General features: G+C 46.2%; 1 protein-coding gene across 1 annotated transcript in view; it reads right to left on the bottom strand.

Moving 5' to 3' along the window:
• Positions 1-18,715, bottom strand: part of LOC119450251 (kelch-like protein 8) — an 81,480-nt gene that overhangs the window by 2,656 nt on the left and 60,109 nt on the right. The window contains exons 6-10 of the mRNA XM_037713637.2: positions 13,763-13,906; positions 13,573-13,684; positions 12,484-12,652; positions 9,919-10,078; positions 7,794-7,995 (exon numbers count right to left, since the gene is read on the bottom strand). Of these exons, the coding sequence (XP_037569565.1) occupies positions 7,794-7,995; positions 9,919-10,078; positions 12,484-12,652; positions 13,573-13,684; positions 13,763-13,906 (787 nt within the window). The remainder of the gene's footprint in view (positions 1-7,793; positions 7,996-9,918; positions 10,079-12,483; positions 12,653-13,572; positions 13,685-13,762; positions 13,907-18,715) is intronic.

Raw genomic sequence — 18,715 nt, 5'->3', positions numbered from 1 at the left:
ACCGGACGCTTCGCCTCCCGTCGACGAAAACGAAGCTCTGCATTCCGCCGGCGCGGCTGGCGGCTCACCGCCATCGCACGCGGAAACACCTACCGCTCGAGCACAGAGGATCATTTCGCGCTCCGTTTCACTGAATATCGCTGAAATGCAGTCCTGCTTTCCTGGCGAGCTCTTCGTTGCAAGGTTCAGCGGCAGCTACGGTATCCATCGCGGCGAACGCAAACGCAGCGACCATGCATGCAGCCATGATGCATCCAGCCCAGCGCCTCGGCCGTTTACGCAAGCGGTGACGTATCATGGCGCATTCTGATTCGCTGAGAGCAATGCAATCTGTGACGACACTGCTTCAGCGCCAAATCTAGGGTGAGAGAAATTGAGGAAGAGATATTTGGTCTTTGCTTACGAATTTCTCCGCTAATAACTCATATTTTTGCACCCAACAAAAACGGCATTCATTCCTGTAGGTCCCTTTTTTATTCCAGCTGAACTTCCTGTTTCTCTTTAGTGTCCCTTTAACATAGACCATGTATATTATTCATCTGGCTTTGGTGATTGAGGACTGAGTGACTCTTGCAGGATCTAAAAAAGGTGCCTTTCTTTTTTCTTAAATGGTATATGAGGATATGCCAATGTAAGCGTATTTGACAATGCATGCTACAGCCTGTCCACAAATACACTTAAACCCACCACACAATAATCGGACTTTTTTTTATATTGCAAACACGCAAAAAGAAATAAATGGTCCACGAAGCAGCTCGATAATTTTAGCACGATACTTGTTTTCACTCTTGGACAACACTTTTATGTATTGCGTATTGAGCAACAGAAAGCTGTATCGGGAGTTTTCATGTTTCTCTACAATTTTCTCATTGACACCTTTTATATAACTATAGTATTTGAAAAGTTGATTAATCAATTATGGCTATAATTATGTAATTAGGTGGAATGCAACAAATTATCTGAGTATCTCCAAGCAACGGCAAACATTACCTTGGTTCTGTCCAGCTACGTGACATTTGCGTATTTTTAAATCTTGGTGCATGATAGTTGGGACAGGGTTATACCTTTTACATGCAGAAAAATTTGCACCAACTGCTGTGGCACACAGCGGTTTTGCTGACACACAGGAGGTTCTCTCTTCCGTAGCAGCTTTCGAAGTTAATCTGACCGTGTGAGGTACTTTGGGCAGTTCGGAAATAAAGTGGGAACTGTATTTGCAGTCAGAACAGCGGTCTTTGACGCGTCAAGTAGCACCCTTCCATCGAACTCCGTGTAATATGCCATCGATATCATATCCTCTGAAAAATGCTTGGCGCAGAAATGGTCGGTAGGCACTAGAGTTTCATCTTCCCTCGGAATTGCGCAGCGCCACTGCTCTAGACGACCACTGTCGGACAGCCCTTTGAATAGAGGCACACGCTCTGCGCAAGTCCGGTATCCATAATTGCAATTCGGCTACCCATTGCAAACACCCCTCAGAAGGCCACTGCCACCTTTGTCAAGGGCCCGTGGTGACAATACTTTCACGCGTGGCAATAACAAAGGTGGCAATACCAAAGCACAAGCTCGCGAAATGCACGCGAAAAAAAAGAGTGCCTTCAAAACGGTGCGGCCACACATGCCAGTAGTGGCAGCACGTGCCTTGCCGCCGAGAATGGATGGATGGATGGATGGATGAATGGATGGATGGATGCTATGAGCGTCCCTTTTGAAACGGGGTGGTGGGTTGCGCCACCAAGCTCTTATTATTTTGCCTAATGTCCTACCTTTATTTTTGAGAAACACAAATACAAAGAATTCCAGGCATCACCCATTTTGAACCATTACTGGGAACTCTGTTTCTGTACGTCTCCATTGTTTGTGGTCTCCCTACTTTTCTGCCACCAAACCTCCAACCGCCTCTTACTAATCTCTACAGCTGACATGTTTACTTTACCCGTGCTATCCCTGAACCCAAGGACTTCAAGGAGGTTAGAGGAGCTTAGACTTGCAGCTGGGTAGATTTCTTCACATTTCAATAAAACATGTTCCACCGTTTCTCTAGCTTTACCACAGCAAGCACATGCGGCTCCGTCCTTGGTGTACTTCGCTTTATAACTGAGCGTTCTAAGGCATCCTGATCTTGCTTCGAAAAGTAAGGAGCTTCCCTTTGAGTTATCGTAAATTGTTTCTTTCCCGATTTCCCTTTTTCCTTTGAGGTAGTTAGTCATAGCAGGTTTCTTTTCCATTGCCGCCACCCATAACCTTGTCTCAGCCTCTCTCACTTTGCGTTTGACGTTCTTTGTTGCCATGTTGCTGGCCATACCGGTCGCATATTTGCTGCTAAGCTTCCTAGTTCTTTTCCTCCACTGTGAGTCAATGTTTTGCCTGTACAGATACCTGAATACTCTTGCGCTCCATCTACTTTCTTCCATTTTCCTCAGGCGTTATTCAAAATCAATTTTACTGTGAGCCTCCCTTGCTTCAAAATTTGTCCAGCCCATATCACCCTGCACAGCTTCATTAGTAGTCTGCCCGTGGGCGCCCAACGCGAAGCGTCCCACTGACCTTTGGTTGCTATCGAGTCCTGATTGTACTCCTGACTTCAAGCAAACAACCGCATTTCCAAATGTAAGCCCTGGAACCATTACACCTTTCCACATACCCCGGACTGTAATGGGACTGCATTCCGCAGCGCCCTCTACGACGATGCCGACCGAGCTGTAACCGCGCCGAACATAATCTGGCCGCGGAGCGGGCGGCGCTCTTGCACGCGTTGGGGCGAGAGTGTCAACACCTCTCTTTATTGTTCTTATACCGTGGAGGGAACTTTAATGCTGCAGTCATTCAGACACCACGGAAATAACATGTCTCACGTAGATTTGCCTGGTCTTCATGCTTGCAGCTTAACTTTTTAATTTCCTCAAGGCCCTTATTACATGTCCTTATTAGCCTAAACTACTAAGCAGTTTTTCTAAATGCATGAGGGCAAGAAGACTGCATGTGCATGATCATTGTGAATTGTTGCATTTATAGTGCAAGATTGTGTTGCAAAGTCGTTTGAAGGCACAAGGATATTTAGGCAAATTCCTCTACTACCCAACATTCTCATGCTGGCTCTACCACCACGATGCATCCCGTAGACACTAGCACTAGATTTTCCTCTAATAATTCTTGTGGGTAAACTATGGGCTGCACTTCTTGACACTAGCACCAAAATTCCTTCTAGTAATTTTTATAGGAGACTGCTCCGAGTACTGAAAGTAGTAGAGTGCTATGACACTTGTCACTATTTTTTCTAGGATTTTGAGCATTTGGACCGTGGGGAAAATCTTGCGTCAGTATTGTTCTAATGTGCGTCCCAAAATTCCATGACACGCTGTTGTGATGGAGCTGCAGTCATCTAATTTACTTCTCTGTGTAGTTAAATCTGAAACCGAAGTAAGAATACCAGAAAGTAATCTTGTGCTAGTGTCTTGTGTGTGCCACTAGTAAGGCTGTTCAGCCAACATGGTAGTGATCAGAAGCGCATCATGACTTTGCCAAAGTTTTCTCCTTGTGGATTCTTGTGACGTTTGTATAAAGCTCCCCTTTCTGTCTGCATTTGTTGGGCGGCAACGGTTAGCCTCATTTGGTTTCATTGTCTGCCGGTTCATGATTTTTTTTTTTAGGAAATCACAAGCAAGCATAATTGTTTCAATTATAATTCTGTATCGTGAGTCTACTTGCAATATCTCACCTTGATTAGGTAGCACGTATGGTCAAGAGTGTCTTAATTTAAGTGCAGCCAATCGCATAATGAACTGGGAATGTAAAATAACTGTTCTGAAGAAACGTGGCTGGCATGAACAAGACTGAACAACAATGAAAAAATCTTCTGCATGCTTTCTCAATGTATACATACCCAATCATGTATAGTACATGCTTTGCTGCTGTACTGGCAAAATAGAGGAAAATTCTGAGCAACAATCGTTCAGCCACCAAGACAATTATGGGTTTGTATGAGAAACATGCGATAAATACAAATCCATGAGAAATACAGATTTGTATCTTCCCTTTCTGACTCAAACAACCTTCATAAAGTAAATTTGTTGTCACGAGTTCTCTCTGTGGCAATGATTATACCCTCGTTTGACTTCTGATGTTACATGACTGTTTTCATATTGTAAACACGAGTAATTTTTTATAATAAAAAAGGTATCCATAAGCTATAAGGAATGTTAGTTTTAGTTTAGTGGTATATCTACTATAAAATGGCAAATGGTAAGATGAACTGAGTGTCAACGTAGAACAGTGGGCGGTCCAAGGACTTGTTGCAAAACTGTAGGGGCCGTATTCTGAAACGTTCCAATCGGGCGAAATTTCTTTTTTCGGTTTCAGGCACGCGCTGATTGGCTGGTTGAGCAAAACCAGAAAAGAAGTCGTGCTACCTAGTAGTTTCGGTGTACGTCACTTTGACGTCACGGTGTCAGTGGGTGCTCCCGACATGTATTAAATAAACGAACACGCCTGTGTCGTACTGCGGCCGATACATTCGAAAACAACACACCCGAGCCGCTCTGCACTCACACAGTGCGCCCTCTCGTGTGTTTTGCGAAGCGTTCGAGTGCGCGTGTTGGTAGTGCATGCTGACGTCATGGGTAAGCAGCCGGTTGACCTATTGAACGCGACTTTCGCCTAGGCGAAATATCACCGAAGTGGAACGTTTCAGAATACAGCCCTAGCACTCCACAGAAATCAGCCATGAGGAATAACAGAAGCTGCAATGGGCCTTCTTGACAAAGCTGTGCCAAATCCGAGGAACATTCAATAGACTAGCCATAAATCCCGCAGTGAATTTTGCTAGATTTTTCTCTAAGTTTATTAGGAAACTGTCTGAAGCTGAAAGTGATTGGCTTGCTTTCTACTTCGTGTTCTTTCCCACCAGCTTGCATGTACATAGGCTAGCACTTCAATCCTTGTCAGGCTTCATAGTATGTTGTTCATTCTTAATAGGAAGAGCCTGCAGGCCTAGGGAAAGGGAAATGATTAAACAAGGCAGGTAAGGCGGTGGCATGTATGAAGCTTAGATGGTTCCATGTGCCGGAGTAGCTGCATCCATCAGCTACGTGCATAGCTGATGGACAAAGGAAATAATTTTGTTTAATGCCTTATGAACTTCATCAGCTTGTCTGGTTGATAGTTCATGTAAATGCATAATATGATAGGGAGCTTCACATCCGATCGTGGGCTCAACTAGACTGTCAACGCTGGCGCCTTCATAAGTTTGACGCTGAAATAACAGTGAGATATGAAGTTTTCGTATGCCACGAAAATTCGAATCCTGAGGCACAGGTTTGCTGTGCAGGACATTACTTCATGTGCCATCCATCGTTGCATCGCGAGAACAGCCTGACGCTTCTGTGCAATGGAAATGCTTGTGCAAATATTTCTCGTCTGCTCGACATAATGGGAAGGACTTGGGAGTAATGGACTTAATCTATATTGTCTTCCCCCTTATCAACACCACTCTCAAAATTTTGCGACCTTAGCTTCACCCCAGGTATAGTACTATAAGCTTATGGCCTGTAGCCTTAACACGACGGGTCAAGCTACAGTTCTTACATTTAAATATACAGCATATATATGTAGACTTTAAATATGCTGCTGTGTTGATAACCTGCATTATCTCACCAATATTTTTGTCATTATCATCATCCTCCATGCCTGTCCTGTACCATTTTCCCAGCTCGTGTGCTCTAGTAGATTGGGCGCACAAGCTCCGGACGACTTCTCTGTCTTTTCGTGAATTCCACTACTACCACTATAATGGGAATGCATTATGTTATGTAATGCCAGGGTGGGGAGTTGACAAGGGCAGTTGAGATAGCAGTTGGGTGTTTGGTGAAAACTGAGCGCTTCGTGGGTAGCCTGGTGCCTCTCTAAAAGCACCACGAACGTGCGAGTTTACGAACGGTCCATAAAGAGAAAGGGGTTGGCGTGGGGATCGGGGCATTTAGTGCGCTGTTATGATTAATGCTGCGAAAACCAACGTTTATAGAACCTGCTCTATAAACGTTGGCGAAAACGAAGTTGCCGCGTTTTTTTTTTTTTTTTTTTTTCCCCTTTTTTGTAGCCTTAATCGCGGCTCCAACGGTGCGCATGAATTTTTACTGGCCGTGCGCACATCCGGAGATCCATAAGTGTTGAGCAGCACCTGGCGAGCCACCTTAAGCACGCTTCTATTTGGGACTTTATTGGAACGGACAGGGCTTGATCGATCGGGAAGCATGCGTGGTTCTGACCGAGCGCCGAGCGGCCGTGTCACGCCGCTTCGAGTCGAGGCTTCGCTGCAGCGTACTATAATTACAGTTGCGAGGCTTGCATAATGCCTTTCTTGTGCTTTAGGAGGACATCGCGTTGTTGTGTAAGCGCGTCTTATTGCAAGCGCCGAGGAATATAGCGTGCCACCATAACTCCACGAAACTTAATGTACAACCTCTGTCAATAAAGGTCCGGGAAGGAGGTCAGGTCAGATCATGGTCAGATGTAAAGAGCACCAAGTCGTAACTGCAGGCAAATCGTTATTTCTGAAGGAGCCCTCTTCAGCGTCCTCGTCGTAATCAAGTTGAATGTCAGTAGTGTCGCCAAAGCGCTTGGCCAGCAGAGTACTGTTCAGCTTTGGAAGCTACGAATAACCAGGTTAGGCCAGATATCAGGCGAACGAAGAGAATGCGCGTTGCGCGATTGACCCGCCTCCAGAGGGCGCGTATGCTCTGGATTGACGACGTTGGCGACATACTGCGACATTTAATTTACTAATCTTAACGCGCTTGAGGCAATCTTGTGTCACACGATCCGCCTCTACGGAAAAGAAAGTGTGGTAAAAAATAGCTTCGTGACAACTATGGCGCTGCCTAGTTCCGACACGTTTGCCACAAAAGTGGAATACAATCTCTTTTTGGTTAAATGGTTTTGACACCGCCGCTATATGCTTATCGCGTCTGCATTTTTAAGCGTATATCGTTATACGTCCGCGCTAGTGCATTTCTGATAAAACAAACTGTATACAAAAAAGTCGCAGTTTCACCCGAAAGGCGAAGCACCGATTGCGATAGCAAATTCGTAGACAGCTATACGAAGTAAGGATAGTAGTTTTATCTGCCGTATAAGCTTGGAAACATTCGCTTACTAACTAAATTAACAAGCATGGTGTCAGTGCGCACAGGCAAACATGAACACATCACACTCGATGACCACGGACACTCGCTGTCAAAACGCTGGCGTGAGGAAGCGTGGCTGCAGCGAGCTTCGTGCGGTCTATCGCATCAACGCAAACTGAGCGGCGAAAACACAGCACGCACAATATGAGCCGTCTGCAGATCGCTTTCAACATAAGGCGCGCGTGACCGTGCAAGGTACGCAGTTGCTGCTGGAGTAGAACCCCCCCCGCGCTGCATCCCCGCTTTCCTCCCTTGCGCCCCCCAAATTGAGCCGCTATCGTCGCCTCCCCTCGCGCGTTTTCACTCACCCATGGGGTGTTTCACTTTCTACGACGCTGGGCAAGCAATTCTGATGCATATGTCGCTTTTTTATTACTTATTGTGCAAAATTATTCTTTTGGGCCTCGCCTCACGTTACTCACACGTCTGGAGTTGTCTATGTAGAGTGAGGGCAAATATACATGGTTGCATTTGTTGCCATGATGAATGTCCCGTGCTGCCCGTCTGCGGCACACTTTCTGGTCCGCGAGAACCGTACCGTTTTATTACAGTCCAGGCAAGTTCGCGTGCTTGCATGATCACCGGAAGAGAACACCGCACTCCAAGCCTCACCTATCGAGAGCCGGGTCGTAGGCTTCGACCGAGTCAAGGTATCGGCTTCCGTTGTGTCCCCCGACGGCGTATAGCCTGCCCGCCAGCCGGGCGACGCCCACCCCGCCTCTGCTGGTGCTCATGGGTCGCACGCCCACCCACCGGTCCAGCTCGGCGTCGTACCGCTCCACCGAACTCAGAGGGAGGTTATTGTCGAAGCCTCCTGCACAGGAAGGCAAGTTTCAGCGCTCGTTCAGCTGCGAAAATTATAAACACTCGATGTCAAAGTCACCGACTGAGTGCTGCAGTTGATTCGAGACGAGGAAAAACCAACGACGAGTGTACCTACTCAATGAAAGGGGGGAGGGGGAAGCAGGGATTATCGAAGGATGATTGTCAAAGTCAATATAGCTTCTCGGCACACTCGCTCAGGCATGCGGTTGCGGGCATTTATTGGTCACCCTATTGGTTATAACTATGAAGCGTGTGAGCGCTGTGACGTTGCATTAGAAACCGCATTTAAAACCCTTGATGTGACTCGTACTTTAAATTGGTATAAGGATGGGCACATTAATTAGTCACCACCTTTGATTACATTGTCTCTGGGATAAATCCAGTTTACTCGGCCAGGCAGCCGTCCAGGGGCCGGCTTCGGAACCGGAAGAGAGAGGGGGGGAGGGGGGGGGGGATGCGCCGTTTCCTGATCGAGGGCCGACCCCCATCTAATATAGCAAGTAATCATGGGTTTCACAATAACACAAACATGTGTGGAAAGCCCCAATTAATGTTCGCACGTGAGGCAAATGTCTGCTTCAAGGTGAGTTTATATACACCTACGGATTACCATAAACGATCAGTGAAAAGAAAATGGTTGAGGTTATTTTTGGTACCTAACAAGTGCTCCTCGCGGACAAGCACAATAAATAAATAAATAAAATGAATGAATGAATGAATGCTCTTCGTGCACTGTTAAGATACAATCTAAAAATTGTACAGCTTTATGACCTCTCAATGCGTTAAATCGACAAGTCTACTATATTTCTGGAGCCCCATCCTTGATTACCGATACGTTTTCAATGGGACTCGAACTATGGCGCTGTAAGGGTGATTTATTGAGCTCGCATATAGCAAAGTGAGGTAGCCGCGATAGTTTGCCACAGCACAAACGAGCTGTTACTTACCCCAACAGCCTAGAGCATCTGTCTCACCTATAGCGACGCGATTCTCTTGTATAAGTATGCGGGCACTAGCCGCAAACACAGGCGCATTGCGATGAGTGTACGAAATCGGTGGCTGTTGTTTTTCGCCCCCTGCCGGCGACACGGGCAGCGAAAGCCGATGATAATTTTGTAGTCTCCACAATATTCAGTGCTCGACTCTTGCGAGTGTGAAGCTGGCTTTTCTGCTATACAACCATGCGGGAGGCGAAGCGAGGCGGGTGAAAGCAGGAGTAAGGTAGCGATTTTGTTTTAGGCGGGAAAAGAGTGACAAAGGCAGTACACTCTACTTTTGTAGCATGCATTCGACGGAAATATCTGTCCAAGAAGATATTGAAAAGATATTGAAAAATCGCACAAATCCCATGCAGTGCGGGAATCGATGTTATGCGAAGCGTTTTACAGGTGCCTGGCTATCCAAGATGACTCAGTATAATGCATATCATTGAACTCAGAGATGCAGTTGTACGTGTACAGCTACCATTGCGTGCCTCTTAACTGATGACAACAAACGTGTGCTGCAGGTACATTCAGTTTTTTTTAACAGTTTTTATTCGGCTCCTACGCTTCACAAAATTTTAGAGGATTATCGCGCAGCTTTTCCCCAAGAGTTTCCAAGTTATTACGTCACGCATCCAAAATCTGCACAATCCGCGGGTGCTTTTAACCTTAAGATAGTGAAGAAGTGGCTCGTCATAGCCCCAGAAGTTCTGGGGAAGCTCGTTAAGTAAAGTTTCAACGCGAACTTTTTGGACGTGGAATATTTCGTAACAGGTAAATCGTGCACAGTTTCTCAGCCGCCGCAAAGCGTGTTGTCATTTAATATATTTCACTTTAGGCGACATCGTGTTGTGGCCGATACCCAACCATTCACGGATTACGTAACTCAGTAGCGTCAAACTAAATGTTCGTGCGTAAGCTGTACTCGCCTACAACGTAGATGAAGCCGTCGAGGGCGACGGCCCCTGCGCCGGCTCTGCGCTGAGTCATGCCGGCCACGTACGACCACTTATTCAGATGCGGATCGTACTTCTCGCAAGTGCTGAGCGACGTCTGTCCCACGTTGCCGCCTATGGCGTAGATGCAGTCCTGCGGACGTGTAGAGAATGACATGTGAACGTTTGTCTATACATCAAATAATTAAAAGATCATAGTGTAAAATAATTCCTAGTGTAAGATTTCATCGCGAGATTTCATTGTGAGAAAAGTTGAATAGGTGGGAATGCGCGCAGGGTTATAGTTCCTGGCATGAACATCTGCGTGTCCCTTGTCTAAATTCTGTGTCTACATTTTCGCCAGACCGTGTCTACGTGTACTACACAAGCTCATCTACGTTGCTCGGAAAAAAAGATTGCTATTGAACTAAAATGTATCGGTTTCATTTTCTTCGATTCGAGGTATACACTTCAAAATGTTGTACAGTAGCTTCGGGGATGAGACGAAATGCTTGAAATCTGTCGAAATTTTATTCCAGATTCGGGGACTTCCCTACACACAGGATAGTAAAAGGGGCGATATGAAATGCAGAAGGCCTTCAGTCGGCCTGAATACCTGAGTCTGGCTTCACAAGACCTTTTTTTTTTTTTTTTTCTTTCTTTCTTTCTTTCTTTCTTTCTTTCTTTCTTTCTTTCTTCTTTCTTTTGTTTTTGTCATTCAGGTGGTGCTATCGGTCGGAACCTGTGCGCCGAAAACTGGGGTACCATTCTGGGCATTGCAAATTTCCGCCATATTGTCGAATTCGTCATCTTGTCAACTATGATTAGCCCAGGGGGCTGCTACGGCGTCTCTGATTGGCTCAAGATGCCACCAATGCAGAATTTGAAAAAAAAACATGACAGAATTTGACGATTTACAGAATAGTACACCCGGCCAGAATTAGCGTTACGCGTCGTTGTGAGGTCGCTCACACCACTTCCAGAGACGGAGAATACGAGTATTAGCTACGTCACAAACGAAGTTTAAGTAAACGACATCATATTTCACCCTAACTAATTGACGCTGGGCATTCTGTACTAGGTCTGTCCCACAATTTCATGCAGTGAGTAAATGAACAAGTGGGAGAGGGTGTGGCGGTGCCGCTCTCTCTCTCCACTCGAAAGGACCCGGCTGACCTTTAGTACGAGCCGGACTGCTGTATGATGCGGCAGAATTTTATGCGCGAACTTTTTGGTCTACTATAGCCTTTTAGTATTTGTCGAACTGAAGATCGACTAACAGACGTAACAAAGGATCAATATAAAATTTATTGTGAAATTGGCAGGAATGGCGCATGAATTAATCAAATGTTCCAAAAGTCTTATGGAAAGCATTTTCTGAAGGAAAGAACTGTGATCAAGTGGGTCCGGAGTTTTCGGGATGGCCGTGAAGACCCCAAGGACGATCCAGGACGCCCCTCCATCTCGTGCGAAGTTGAAAACATCGATTGATCGTGTGCGTTATCTTGTGCTCAGTGACTGCCGAATGACTGTTAGAATGATAGCAGAAGCACTAGGTTCGAGACAGTCATCAGTTCACCAAATTTTGACTGAAATTTGGGAAATGAAAAAGGTCTGCGCCAAGACGACGCCGAAACTGCTGGCTTCTGAGCAAAGGTTGCGACGAGAAGAATGCTGCATTGATCGGAAAACTTCAGATAGTAGCGATGGATTCTTGCAAAGGGTCGTCACCGGCGACGAAACTTGGGTTTACGAATACGACAGCGTGCAGAAGTCGCAGGGCAAGGAGTGGAAAAGGAGATATGCGCGAAGGCGAAGAAATGTACGAAAGAGCATGCAAAGTAAAAAAAATCAGTCATGTTGATCGTGTTTCTTGACTGCCACGAAATTGTGCACCACGAATCTGTACCTGAAGGTCAAACTGTTGATGCAGATTTCTACGTGCAGGTCCTGAAGCGTCTGAAAGACCTTGCGAATGTATGTGACGACAATTCAAAAGAACGCGACATTGCTGCTGAAATGCTTAACAGAAGAGGACTTCCAAAGAGGTGGAACCAGTGCATTGTGTCTAATGGAGAGTATTTTGAAGGTGACGACATTAACGTATCTGAAAGTTTGCGTGATATATTTCTTTTTTGAAACGTACTGCACGAACTTTTGAGACAGGCCTTGTATATAGATATCGAAGAACAAGCGCCATATTTATTTATTTATTTATTTATTTTTTTTTTTTGCATTTGGTCCGAAACGTTTTCGTTTTTTTTTTCCGTGTCCCCTAGGTCAAACAACATATCGCCCACCCACCCTAAACTCTATTGGCTTTTGTGAGTGGTGCGTCAATGTAAATTTATCCCTGTCGTACGTAACTATATCGTTCACGACCATCATTGTTTAACGGACTGCGCCAGCAAAGAATGATTTGCATGCTCTCAGGTTTAGCAGTGGAATATTCATAACGAAGCCAATTATTCCTGCTAATTACATAGCTACGTCTGTGTGCATGAGACTAAGACTAGCGCAACCTCTTTTTGATGCCAACCGCGTGAAGACGATGCTGACCTTGAGGACAGCGATGGCAACTCCCCCACGCGGCGACTTCATGGGCGCGACCACTGTCCAAGTGTCCGTCTGACTGTCGTAGCGCTCGACTGTGTTGAAGTAGGACGTGTCGTCCATGCCGCCGATGGCGTACAGGGGCCCGCTCAACTCGCACAGTCCCAGACCTCGCCTGCGACAGCCAGAAATGAGCGCGCGGTGAAGTGTGTGTACTTTAATTGGTTGGAAGTTTTCTGTGCTAAACGTAAGCTATGAGAAAACAGCCGTTGACATAAAAAAGGGGGAATGGATAGTGTTCCTGTCCTTACAACTTGGACTACTCTATGAATATTTTAAGCGTACACGCTAAAAAAAAAAATGTTTAGGTATTGTGTTTCGGAAGGGATATGACATGATAATGCGTTGTAATTTTGACAGTTCTCGAAAGACATTAAGCTTAACAGAGAGGAAGCCGTCATACTACGCCGACTTCAGATGGGCAATTACCTCCACGACGAACTTGTTAAGATGTACCCCTCAACATATACAAGAGACTGCCAATTCTGCAGTACACCGAACACCTTTTGCCACATGGTCTGGAAATGCAAAAAGAACCCGCGCACAACGCCTATCCAAGCACCAACGGAATATCAGTGGGAGGGGGCCCAGCTGACAAGCCGAAGAACTGAGGACCAGCTACGGCTAGTGAACAGTTCCAGGCTATCAGCACAGGGCGACGGCTAAATGGAATAGGGTGGCCGCCCACCTTCGGTCATCAACAGCTTGGTCTCCGAAATAAAGTTTATTCACTAACTCACTCTCGAAAAATATGTTTTTTTCTATCCGTCAAGTAACTATATTTGGCACTATGTTGTTTACAGACAATCTTCATACAAGTGTCGAGATCGAGGGAGGCGCTTATATGCGTGGTGAATACACCATATGTGGTGCAAAGATTCGATATGTATGGCGTCATTGTTAGTGGGCTAGCCGAAGTAGCAGATAAACATGCATTTGTTTTAGCGCATGACAAAACCCAATACCCTTTCAGAAAATTGTGGAACGAACTGTCTTTGAGTCAACTTTGTCTAGGGTAACAGCGATCAAACTTACCTGGGGACGTTCATGGGACATATCAACTTCCAGCAGTTAGTTGCAGGGTCGAATACTTCAGCGCTGGCAAGGTGGTGTTTGTCGTCACTTCCGCCCACGGCATAGAGCTTTCCTGGACAAGTACGAACGTTAAAATTTGCATCGCATTGCTTGTTTTGCGAGAAGAAAGTGTTGCACGTGTAGCGCTTACCATCTACTGATGCGACCCCGACGTGTCGCCGCCTGGTCGACATGTCAGCTGCCTTGAACCACTTGTTGTCAGCTATGCTGTAGAATTCTGTGGACGATGATGGCTCCCCGCTGGCGTCTCGGCCCCCGACACAGAATATGGTCCCTGGAAAACATGTATGTGTATCTTCCTCAGCCCTACCGCCGAAAACATCTGCTTTTTTTTTTTTTTTTTTGTACGTTTGCTTTCATAACATGTGGACAATTGTGCTGTGTTTGTGCTCTTATAACATTTCCAACATAACCGCGCGATATCTTTAGCATCGACATATGGCTCGCAGGCTGTACTTTCCTGTTGTATGTCCGTGCTTTCTTTCTTTCTACGCTATTTTTTTTTTTTTTGTCTTCCTCCTTTTAGCCCTTACCCACAGTGTAGGGTAGCAAACGAGAAGCATCTCATTTGGTTAACCTGCCTGTTTTTCCCATATCTTTTCCCCCCCTTTCTACTGTGTTCGTGCTTGCGATTTTATGTCATATTCACTTTCCTCAACGTCTTCAAGATCTTCTATATGATCACGGGAATCGTCACCTCGAAAATAAAAGTCGCTTATCGGTTCCCTGGCCAGCCCTCGAGTCGGAGTACACCATCTAGCGCATTCATTATCGACGATAAATCTAGCTGCATTTACCCTTCAGCCTCTCCTAATGTGTTAAACCAAAATGAACCCTATTATGACGAAACATAAACCGCCAACAACGTGAAACGTCTTTTGACGCACCGCATTGCCTGGCAGATTAGACTCGGAACAGGACAGCTTTTTCGCGTGTTTTTTTTTTTTTTTTTTTTTTTTTTGATTGCTATGTGAGGATATGAACGCTACCAAACAGCCGACTTGTAAGCTTTGCGATGACGCCCGAGAGACAGGACGCCCGCGAAGGTACCGTCCCTCTGGTCAGCATCCCATCTGAACCAGGGGCGGATCCAGGTTTTTTGTGAGGGGGGGGGGGGGGGGGGGGGTCAGCTTTTATCAATGATGATGATGATGATAGTAGCCTTTCTCATTTACCAAAATTCACCGTTTCTGCTCACGATAAACCCGCGTTTTATACGGCTGGAGCAACACCTGTAGCCCGCCGTGGTGGCTCAGATAGCTCAGGCGTTGCGCTGCTGAGCACGAGATCGCGGGATCGAATCCCGGCCGCGGCGGCCGCATTTCGATGGAGGCGAAATGCAAAAACACCCGTGTGCTTGCATTGTACAGTGCACCTTAAAGAACCCCAGGTGGTCAAAATTAATCCGGAGCCTTCCACTACGGCGTGTCTCATAATCAGAACTAGTTTTGGCACGTAAAACCCCAGAAAGATGAAGAAGCCCTATAGCGAAGCCAGGTATCGGTTTCTCCGAGCTTATAGGAAAAGGACGTTACCCAATACAGCCATGTGCTTGGCGGCTGTGCCTGATAATACAGGGTGTTCAAAATTAAGCTTTATGGCTTTCTTAAAATTAGGCACTGGGAGGCACGCGAAGACCACCTGTACAAGTAAGTTATGTGACCAGCTAGGGGAGCACAAAGTGAGATGATAATTATCGCTGTGAGCAGCCCAATTAACTAAAATTGAACAATTATTTTTGTCGACTGCAGTAAGTGGGTATGTTTGTATTGAAAACTTAGAGGCAGTCGTGTTTCTAAACAGTATCAGTCGGAAGAATTATTCTAGCGTGTTCGTGCTCGGAGATATCCGACTCCAAACCTCAATTGTCGTACTGCGCATGGTTATCGAGTCGACGCGAGAGCGGCTTATGCTTTGCGTTGCTGTGGAAGGGAGGCATTTTGAACTTTTTTAGGGCATTGACATCTTGATGGGTGAAGTGTTGTCATGATATTTGTGCATGACAACACCAAACTTAAAGCGGCAGTATGAAATATTCGTTGGCATAGCTAAAAAGGTTTCTGCTGTTGATGGTGCAGTTGTTGCTTTTGATATCAATAAAACTTACAATACTTGGAAATCAGCAGTCACCTTATTTGCGTAGCCCAGGCAAGGATCATGCCCGGTCGTCTAGTCACCATTACGCACGCGCACTGGCCTCCGGCTTCTCCGCGCGCGCCATTATCTCGGCATGGCAGCTGCCGCCATCTTTACAGGCCTTCCAGTGGTCACGTGTTGCGACAGCGGTTACGGGTTCTTCGATGTTTTTTTTTTTTTTTTTATTTCGCCAGCCGTGAGGGGAATGGGGACAGTTATTATCTTTGCCAATGCCTCCGCCCCGTTGTCAGACTAAACGCAGCACGCAACAGCCGTGTCACATCAGGGAGGAGCTTTGCGCCGATCCTCACTGTCTTGCATGCGTAATCATGCGAACGGCAATTAAAATTTGGAGTTGGATATCTCGGAGCATAGACATTCTAGAAGAATTCTTCCAAGTGAAACTGTGTAGAAACACGACTGCCTCTAACTTTTAAATACAAACATACACACTTACTGCAGTCAATAAAAAGTTAATTATTCAATTTTAGTTCATTCGGCAGCTGACAGCGATAATTATCATCTCACTTTGTGTCCGCCTGGCCACATAACTTATTTGCGCAGGGGGTGTTCACGTGCCTTCCAGTGCCTAACTTTATAAAAACCATAAAGCTTAATTTTGAACACCCGGTATATCTATAGCCTGTATTGTTTCTTAAAATAAAATTTGGGATGATCTGTCGCAGGTTCGTTATAAATGCGTAGAGAGAGAAATTTATTTACAGAAAGGCAGAGAGGTCGGCCTGAGCTGTAACTTGCTCTGGCCTGCTACTCTACACTGGGGAGAAGGGACGGGGAGGAAAAGGGCTGATGGATGATAATGATAAGAGGAGGAGATGTGTATGTACAATTTTACAACGTTGTGGCATCTCTAAAGCCGTGCGTCTAGCCCAGTGGCTTGTAGAAAGACTAAAGCGGCACTGGTTATCATGGCTGCGCTGTTTTCATTGGGCCAAGGACCTAAAAGAAACTCGTCTGATAGGGGCCTCTTATGGACTTCTGCAATTGAAGAGACCAGTTTCTGTCGTTCTTGCGCGTACGCGGGACAAACGCAAAATATATGGTCAAGTGTTTCTGGTACCTGGCAGTATTCACAATTGGGGCTAATGCCACTGCAACCAATCATATGTCTGTAACGATTCGTGAATGCGACACCAAGGCGTATCCGGTGCACGATGCTTGATTGGCTTCTTTTGAGCTTGTGAGGAATGCGGTATGTCATTTCTGGGCCCCATTTATGCACTCGCTTGTGTTGATGATCTGGTTGGGTCCAGTGCTGCAACGTACAATTGCGTATTACGCAACGAAGTAGGGCATTTGTGTCTGTCCGAGAGAATGGAATGCGTACTTCAGTCGCATTATTTGAAGCAGCTTTCGCTTCAGCGTCTGCCTGCTCGTTCCCTATCACACCACAGTGCGAAGGTATCCATTGAAAGGTGATAATATGGCGATTTCTATTTGCAAGGTCGAGAAGCTCTGCGATTTCTATAGCAATTGAATAATACGGGCCCCGCCTGAGAACAAAGTCAATGGTTTGAAGAGCTGGTTTGGAATCACAGAATATCGTCCATGCGCGAGGAGGCTCCTTGGAGAGAAAGCGAAGTGCCTCCCGGATAGCAGCAAGTTCTGCGGCAGTTGATGTTGTCCTATGGTCTAGTTTAAACTGCCGTGCGACGATCATATGAGGAATGACGAAGGCTGCAGTGGAGGCATATGGTGTGACAGAGGCATCCGTAAACACGTGTATGGTATTACCGTACTTTGCATAAAGGTGACACAGAGTAAGCTGCTTAAGGCCAATGGATGCAATGGACGTCTTTTTTGTAATGCCGGGAATCTGCAGAGCAACAAACGGTTTAGGCAGAACCCATGGGGGTGTTATCGGAATACAGTCGGGAGAAAATCTTGACGGTACAATATTCTGATGACGCAATAGAATCCTTGAAAAGCTGCAACCTGGCTGTATGGCAGGGAGCGATGACAAAGGATGGTGTTTGTGTCGTGTCAACACGCGGAGGTGCAGTCGAAGAGGCTCGCAGATCAAGTATACAGCAATCGGGCAAGCACGAGCTTCCGCTATAGTTCCATTGGTTGACGTGCATCGTGGGAGGCCCAAACATGTGCGCAATGCTTGAGCTTGAATGCTCTCCAGTGTGCGCACACAACTAAGTCCCATACTGGAGAGCGCTGGCATGCTGTACCGTATATATCCTATGAATAGCGCTTGGTACAGTTGAAGTAGCGATGACTCCGAAGGGCCCCATCTTGTTCCTGCAACGACGCGAAGGACGTGAACGAAACTCTTCAGCTTTGTCTTCATTGCAGCGACGTGTCTTGACCAGGATAATCCCCGGTCTATGACTACGCCAAGGAATTTGTGGTGTGTTACTGCAGGTATCGCTGTTCCATTAACAATTATGGGATACCTGGTCATTCGTTTTCGCGTGAATGCAATCACGGAACATTTTGCTGTTGAGAGCTGAAGGCCTTGACGCCGCAAATATTTAGCTGTGATTGTCACTGCACGTTGGAGTCTAGCACGCATTTGGGGACGGGTAGCTCCAGATGCCCATATGCATATGTCGTCCGCATATGCGCTAATCTTTACCGTGTTAGGAAGTTCAGATGCAAGGCCAATCAGTGTAATATTGAAGAGAGTTGGACTGAGAACTCCCCCTTGTGGAACACCTCGGTGGATATCGTGCTGGCCGGTGTCGCCATCACTTGTCGACATGTACACGGTGCGGCCACTAAGATAGCTAACTATCCATGCATATAGCCGGCCACCGACGGCTAAATCTTCCAGTGCATCAAGGATTGCATAATGGAGAACATTGTCGTATGCACCCTTAATATCCAGGAAAACAGCTCCAACTAACCGGCGGCGACTTCTTTCCTGTTCAACAGTGGAGACCAAGTCGATAACACCGTCGATCGAAGAACGGCC

Source organism: Dermacentor silvarum, chromosome 4, assembly GCF_013339745.2.
Source record: "Dermacentor silvarum isolate Dsil-2018 chromosome 4, BIME_Dsil_1.4, whole genome shotgun sequence".
NCBI classification, from domain to species: Eukaryota; Metazoa; Arthropoda; class Arachnida; order Ixodida; family Ixodidae; genus Dermacentor; species Dermacentor silvarum.
The sequence above is the reverse complement of the archived record's forward strand: the minus strand, read 5'-3'. Positions and strand labels throughout refer to the sequence as shown.